The sequence below is a fragment of the Neophocaena asiaeorientalis genome, unplaced genomic scaffold (assembly GCF_003031525.2).
Source record: "Neophocaena asiaeorientalis asiaeorientalis breed wild unplaced genomic scaffold, Neophocaena_asiaeorientalis_V1.1 scaffold182, whole genome shotgun sequence".
NCBI lineage: Eukaryota > Metazoa > Chordata > Mammalia > Artiodactyla > Phocoenidae > Neophocaena > Neophocaena asiaeorientalis.
In genome coordinates, this window is record NW_020174648.1 from 6,926,211 (window position 1) to 6,934,521 (window position 8,311).

The 8,311-nt window shown below is 38.4% G+C and overlaps 1 protein-coding gene across 1 annotated transcript in view; it reads left to right on the forward strand.

Annotated features, from left to right (window-relative positions):
• The window catches only part of SLC9C2 (solute carrier family 9 member C2 (putative)), a gene marked incomplete at its 3' end in the record, with an annotated part of 73,227 nt that extends 65,380 nt beyond the window's left edge, over positions 1-7,847 (forward strand). The window contains exons 21-22 of the mRNA XM_024758779.1: positions 5,460-5,558; positions 7,680-7,847. Of these exons, the coding sequence (XP_024614547.1) occupies positions 5,460-5,558; positions 7,680-7,847 (267 nt within the window). The remainder of the gene's footprint in view (positions 1-5,459; positions 5,559-7,679) is intronic.
• Positions 7,848-8,311: the final 464 nt, after the last annotated feature.

Below are 8,311 nucleotides of genomic sequence, written 5' to 3' on the forward strand. Positions count from 1 at the left end.
TGTCAGGCTTCCCAACCTGGGGGGCCGGCAATGGGAGGAGGAATTCCTAGAGAATCAGGCTTTGAAGACTAGCAGGATTTGACTGCAGGACTTCGACGGGACTGGGGGAAACAGAGACTCCACTCTTGGAGGGCACACACAATGTAAGTGTGCACATTAGGACCTGGGGGAAGGAGCAGTGACCCCACAGGAGACTGAACCAGACCTACCTGCTAGTGCTGGAGGGTGTCCTGCAGAGGCGGGGGATGGCTGTGGCACACCGCTGGGACAAGGACACTGACAGCAGAAGTTCTGGGATGTACTCCTTGGCGTGAGCCCTCCCAGAGTCTGCCATTAGCCCCACCAAAGAGCCTGTAGGCTCCAGTGTTGGGTTGCATCAGGCCAAACAACCAACAGGGAGGGAACTCAGCCCCACCCATCCGTAGACAAGCAGATTAAAGTTTTGCGGAGCTCTGCCCACAAGAACAACACCCAGCTCTACCCACCACCAGTCCCTCCCATCAGGAAGCTTGCACAAGCCTCTTAGGTAGCCTCATCCACCAGAGGGAAGACAGCAGAAGCAAGAAGAACTACAATCCTGCAATGAACATGGGAAAGGAAATAGGCACCCAAGTACAGGAAGTGCAGAGAGTCCCAGGCAGGATAAACCCAAGGAGAAACACGCTGAGACACATAGTAATCAAATTGACAAAAATTAAAGGCAAAGCAAAATTATTAAGAGCCACGAGGGAAGAACAACAAATAACATACAAGGGAACTCCCATAACAATCCTACCTCAAGAAACAAGAAACATCTCAAATAAACAACCTAACCTTACACCTAAAGTAATTAGAGAAAGAAGAACAACAAAAAAACCCCAAAGTTAGCAGAAGAAATCATAAAGATCAGATCAGATATAAATGAAAAAGAAATGAAGGAAGCAATAGAAAAGATCAACAAAACTAAAAGCTGGTTGTCTGAGAAGGTAAACAAAATTGATAAACCATTAGTCAGACTCATCAAGAAAAAAAGGGAGAAGACTCTAATCAACAGAATTAGAAATGAAAAATGAGAAGTAACAACTGCACTGCAGAAATATGAAGGATCATGAGAGATTGCTACAAGCAACAATATGCCAATAAAATGGACAACGTGAAAGAAATAGACAAATTCTTAGTAAAGCACAACCTTCTGAGACTGAACCAGGAAGAAATAGGAAATATAAGCAGACCCAGTCACACTGAAATTGAATTTTCAATTGAAATTTCAATTTCACTGAAATTGAAACTGTGATTAAAAATCTTCCCACAAACAAAAGCCCAGGACCAGATGGCTTCACAGGTGAATTCTATCAAACATTTAGAGAAGAGCTGACACCTATCCTTTTGAAACTATTCCAAAGTAGAGCAGAGGGATGAACACTCACAAACTCATTCTATGAGGCCACCATCACCCTGATACCAAAACCAGACAGAGGTGTTACAAAAAAAGAAAACTACAGGCCAGTATCACTGATGAACATTGATCCAAAAATCCTCAACAAAATACTAGCAAACAGAATCCAACAGCACATTAAAAGGATCATACACCATGATCAAGTGGGGTTTATCCCAGGGATGCAAGGATTCTTTAATATATGCAAATCAATCAATGTGATACACCATATTAACAAATTGAATAAAAATCATATGATAATCTCAATAGATGCAGAAAAAGCTTTCAACAAAATTCAGCACCCATTTATGGTAAAAACTCTCCAGAAAGTAGGCATAGAGGGAACCTACCTGAACATAGTAAAGGCATATATGACGAACCCACAGCCAACATCACTCTCAATGGTGAAAAACAGAAGCCATTTCCTCTAAGATCAGGAGCAAGACATGGTTGCTCACTCTCACGACTATTATTCAACATAGTTTGGAAGTTTTAGCTATGGCAATCAGAGAAGAAAAAGAAATAAAAGGAATTCAAATAAGAAAAGAAGAAGTAAAACTGTCACTGTTTGCAGATGACATGATACTACACATAGAGAATCCTAAAGATGCTACCAGAAAACTACTAGAGCTAATCAATGAATTTGGTAGAGTAGCAGGTACAAAATTAATGCACTGAAATCTCTTGCATTCCTAAACACTAACGATGAAAAATCTGAAAGAGAAATTAAGGAAACACTCCCATTTACCATTGCAACTAAAAGAATAAAATACCTAAGAATAACCTACCTAAGGAGACAAAAGACCTATATGCAGAAAACTATAAGACACTGATGAGGGAAATTAAAGATGATGCAAACAGATGGAGAGATATACTATGTTCTTGGATTGTAAGAATCAACATTGTGAAAATGACTGTACTACCCAAAGCAATCTACAGATTCAATGCAATCCTATCAAACTACCAATTGCATTTTTCACAGAACTAGAGCAAAAAATTGCACAATTTGTATGGAAATGCAAAAGACCCTGAATGGTCAAAGCAGTCTTGAGAAAGAAAAACGGAGCTGGAGGAATCAGGCTCCCTGACTTCACACTATACTACAAAGCCACAGTAATCAAGACAGTATGGTACTGGCACAAAAACAGAAATATAGATCAATGGAACAGGAAGAAGCCTAGAAATAAACCCACGCATATATGGTCACGTTATCTTTCATAAAGGAGGTAAGAGTATACAATGGAGAAAAGAAAGCCTGTTCAGTAAGTGGTGCTGGGAAAACTGGACAGCTACATGTAAAAGAATGAAATTAGAACACTTCCTAACACCATACACAAAATTAAACTCAAAATGGATTAAAGAACTAAAGGAAAGGCCAGACACTATAAAACTCTTAGAGGGAAACATAGGCGGAACTCTATGACATAAATCACAGCAAGATTCTTTTTGACCCACCTCCTAGAGAAATGGAAATAAAAACAAAAATAAACAAATTGGGCCTAAGGAAACTTCAAAGCTTTTGCACAGCAAACAAACTGTAAACAAGGCGAAAAGACAACCCTCAGAATGGGAGAAAATATTTGCAAATGAAGCAACTGACAAAGGATTGAGCTGACAAAGCAGGTCAATATCAAAAAAGCAAGCAACCCAATCCAAAAATGGTCAGAAGACCTAAATAGACATTTCTCCAAAGAAGATATACAGATTGCCAATAAACAGATGAAAAGATGCTTGACATCGGTAATCATTAGAGAAATGCAACTCAAAACTACAGTGAGGTATCACCTCCCACTGGTCAGAATGGCCATCATCAAAAAATCTACAAACAGTAAATTCTGAAGAGGGTGTAGAGAAAAGGGAACCCTCTTGCACTGTTGGTGGGAATGTAAATTGATACAGCCACTGTGGAAAACAATATGGAGGTTCCTTAAAAAACTAAAAATAGAACTACCATATGACCCAGAAATCCCACTGCTGGGCATATACCCTGAGAAAACCATAATTATAAAGGGTCATGCCACCTAGATGGGTGGGATAGGGAGGGTAGGAAGAAGACGCAAGAGCGAGGAGATATGGCGATATATGTATAGCTGATTCACTTTGTTATAACAGCAGAAACTAACACACCATTGTAAAGCAATTATGCTCCAATAAAGATGTTAATAAATAAATTTAAAAAAAACGGGTCATGTACCACAGTGTTCATTGCAGCACTATTTACATTAGCCAGGACATGGAAGGAACCTAAGTGTCCATCGACAGTTGAATGGATAAAGAAGATGTGGCACATATATACAATGGAATATTACTCAGCCATAAAAAGAAATAAAATTGAGTTATTTGTAGTGAGGTGGATGCACCTAGAGTCTGTCATACAGAGTGAAGTAAGTCAGAAAGAGAATAACAAATACCATATGCTAACACATATATATGGAATCTAAAAAAAAAATGGTTCTCATGAACCTAGGGGCAGGACAGGAATAAAGACACAGACATAAAGAATGGACCTGAGGACAGGGGGAGGGGGTAGGGTAAGATGGGATGAAGTGAAAGAGTAGCATTGACATATATACACTACCAAATGTGAAATGATAGCTAGTGGGAAGCAGCTGCATCGCACGGGGAGATCAGCTCAGTGCTTTGTGACCACCTAGAGGGGTGGGATAAGGAGGGTGGGAGGGAGACGCAAGAGAGAGGGGATATGGGGATATATGTATGTATATTACTGATTCCCTTTTTTATACAGCAGAATCTAACACAACACTCTAAAGCAAATATACTGCAATAAAGATGTTAAAAAAAAAGATAACTAATGAAAACTTGCTGTATTAAAAAAAAAAAATGGCACCTGCCAAAAAAAAAAAAAAGAAAAAACAAGGTCTGAATAATACATAAGGGGGATAATTGGCTTTAGGTGAGCTTTTAAAAAAAATATTGTGAAGTCATGCATGTTTATTTCTACACTGTAAAATAAATCAGAAGCAAAAAGTGGAAACCGTTCACTCCCTACCCCACACTTCCAGATAACTAGTATGCATGACTTAAAAGTATGTTTCCCACACAGCTTTGTAAAATGCAAATCTGTCACCATAATTCTCCTGTTATAAACCTTTTAGTGGCTACCCCCTGGTTTTGGGAAAAGCCCAGACTTTTTACCGTGCCTGTGAGCCCCTTGGAGACCTGGCTTTGGCTCACCTCTCCGGTCCTGCCTCCACCTGGGCTGCAATATGACTTTCCTGGGCACCAGGCACTTCTGCCTTTTCCTCCGTAAAAAAGCACCAAAAAAATTATACTTTATGATCGTGTTAGTATAAAGATGAATATATTAGTATTAGATGTTTTAGTATTAAGACATTTTACTCTACCTAAAAGTTCTTTTATTTTCTTCTGATTTTAAAAGAAACTAAAACATTGTTGTAAATCCCGAAAAGTATTGTGAACCCTGGACACTGTGCCTATTGATGCCTAATGGATAACTCAGCCCTGGTCTCCACCCCTCCTTGCCTGCCTGAGATGTATTGAATCTTCTGTGGTTACCCCCAGTGCAGTTATTCTGTTTACTTATGGGTCTTTGCTTAAACTGAATCCTCTGCTGTAAATGGTCGTCAACTCATCGTATCCTGGCTATCTGTTACTCTTCCTTCAGGTCTCAGCTTAGCTGTTCCTTCCTCTGTGTAGTCTCCCCTGGACACCCAAGACAGGGTCCTGTGACCTTTCTGAATTTTTTTCCCAGAGTGCCTTGCCCCTGTCTCCTGATCAGAATTATTACACTTTATTGTAACCATTATCCAACCTAGCATTTATTGGGTGTTTCTACCACTCTGCTAGGTCCTAAGCAAAAGTCTACAATTTGCTTGCTTGTCCCTTTTTTACCTAAAAGTCAATGAGGTATGCAAAAATGTTGTAATTCATTAAGAAACCAGAGAATATAGTTTGTTTTTATGCTTTAAAATTTATTTCTATTTAGAGAAGTAGACTGTAAAGATTTGTGCTAATTCTCTTTTTCTTTCCTTTTCTTTTCTTCTTCTTTTTTTTTTTCTTTCAGGAAAGAGCCAAACTTGCCTATTTTGACTATGGAGATGTCATTTGTAAAGAAGGTGAAATGCCACAAGGAATCTACTTAATTATTTCAGGAATGGCGATCGTAAGGGACTATTTATTATTTACTGAAAATGTATTTTGAAATACGTAATTATCACATAAGGAGAAATTTAGGAACTAAGATATTTTGAAATTTTTAACATAATTTGTTTTCCAGATGAAACCATTTCTGTTCAGAGTGAACACTACAGCTGAGAGATAATTATAATACCCACCATCCGAAAGGTGCTTCCCATCTTACAAAATGCTTTCATAATTATTATTTATTCCTCACAACAGTCCTGGGAGGAACAGTCTTTTCGACGTTCAGATAAGGAACCCAATACTTGGAGTGGTTGGGTTACTCACCTAAAGGAAATGAGTGTCAAGAATGAGGAAATAGACCACAACATCAGATTCTCCCAGAGGTCAGATAGGATGAAAATCATACAATTTTTAACCAGTAGGAGGCTTTTGGTGTCAGTAGAATGATAGGGACAAGAATCCTTTAGAAACTGAATACTAGTAGCTGAATCCATGGGTGAGCCCTAGCTATGACCAACATAATTCCTAGATCCTAGATGACAGTTACAAACCCTTATTACAGTGCAAATAATATATTTGGCTTTCTATTTTTGGAATGGGTGTTTCAGACCTTAAAAATACCAAAATTAATCATGGAAATAAACTATTATAATAAATACTAACTGACACATGTATAGAGTTTAAGTGTCAGGCACTTTCCATTCATCCATTCACTCATTCATTCAACAAATATTTACTTCATTACTATCATGCAGCAGGCACTGCTCATTCTAGGCATAGAATCGACAAAAACAAAAATCGCTGTCTTCTTAGAGTTTAATTTCTAGTAGAGGCATAGAAGGAGATGGGACAATGGACAAAATACCTAAGTTAAATATATAGTATGTTAGCGGTGATGGAGAGATGAAGATGGCTAATTGTGACATTTAAAAGGATGGTCGAGAATGGCAATATGTTATGACATTGAATCCTTACATCAACCTCATGTAAGGTGGAAAACTGATGGACAGAGAAATCAATTCATTTCCCCCCCACCCGCCACCAATCTTTGACAACTATTCCCCCTTCTACTTTTGAGGGCTCATGTGATTACATTGGGCCAACAGGATAATCCGGAATCATCTCTTTAAGTTTAGCTGATTAGCAGTATCCTGAATTCTATCTGCAAAATCCCTTCACAGCAGTTCATAGATAAATGTTTGATTGAATAGCAAAGAGACAGGAATCTTGGAAGGATTTCTTTAGAATTCTGCTTACCACAGATGTTATCCCCTTTCCTTGGTTTGCAAAAAAGCAGAGACATTCTTGATTACTCAAAAGGCATTTGAACTGCATTCAAAATTAAATTAAAAAAATATCAAGTCCTTTGGAAGCATGAATGCCTCTAAAAGTTTGAATGATAATCACTAGGAGAGGGTACAGTTTTCATAGCAACTCCTTCAGTGACCTTTTTTCCGTTTCCTGTGTCTTGAACAATAGCTTTCCTCTTTGATATTTACAGCTAAACTTTCTGGAAAGTTGCGTAATCCTTCTGGTTGATTCCCACATCTTCCTCCTGAAATCTGATACCTTTCTTTACCCCCACCCACACCTACCAGTTCTTTTCCATAAGTAACCCAACCATCCTGTGTTCATCCTAAAACCTTTTCCTGTTAATGTCTCATGGTAATTATTCTTAAGCATCTTCAGGGAAGCAAGGCTTCTACTGAAATCACAGCTTGGTTTGGAGGCATATTAATTCATGATATCCGATTTATGCATCCATGCAACCAGAAGTTTTTTCCACCTGAGACACTAGCCTATTATGCTAAGAATATCTAATAGATATTATGCTAATATCTAATAGAGTGGCATTAGTGGCAGACTGCAATGACTACTTTTGGTAGAATTTTTATACAAGGGAGGTAAATAGGGGTCATCTGTAAAGCTAAAGATTAGAAACAATCTTGCCTTGGAGAGTTGAAATGTGAAAGAAACCATGATTCTTGTGAAGCCTAATTCCTCCTTTAAACCTGAAAGGATTCATAAAGAATCTTTTCCTTCCATTGTAGTAATTGCAAGAAAAACTGGGAGCTCCTGGGGTTTGGTCAAGGGCTTTTAATTTTATATTGCCCTTGGCACAATTTTCTCCCCTTTGCAGTTGCAGAGTTCACCTCCTACCTTTGGAATAGACAGGAGCCTAAGGGCTGATAGAGAGTCCACGACCAGGTTTACAGAGTACTGTACTAGTGGAGACATAATTGGAGAGTTGAACTGTCTGCTTAAGTGTGAAATTGAATATACTGCCATCTGTGAAACTATTTTACAGGTAAGAAACTGGTTCAGTATATATTGTGAGTTGGTAGTTAATTCTTCCTCAGGTCAATAAGGAGTGCCAGCATCTTTGTTCCTCTGGGTTCTGATATCTTATTTAGTCACCCAACCAGCTACTGTGAAGCAGGTGTAGACTAGCTGAGAGAGGCCAATTTAGTGTCTCACATCAGCTATGGGATCTGGAGGCTGACATTTTAACCAAGGAGACTATGCCAGTTTTTTTTATTAAAAGAGAAAGTATCTAACTTTTGATGTTATGAAGATAAGGAAAATATATATGTAAAGTGCCTGGCACGTTTAGATGCTCAATAAATGGCCACCATAATAAGAGTGGTGTTTTTAAAGTATACTTGTGTTTCAACCCTCTTTCTTCCATTTTTCACTTGCTAAATAAGAAGTTTATTTAACAAATAAATGGCCTGATATTGCACTAGCTGTGGGTGATTCAAATTGAAATTA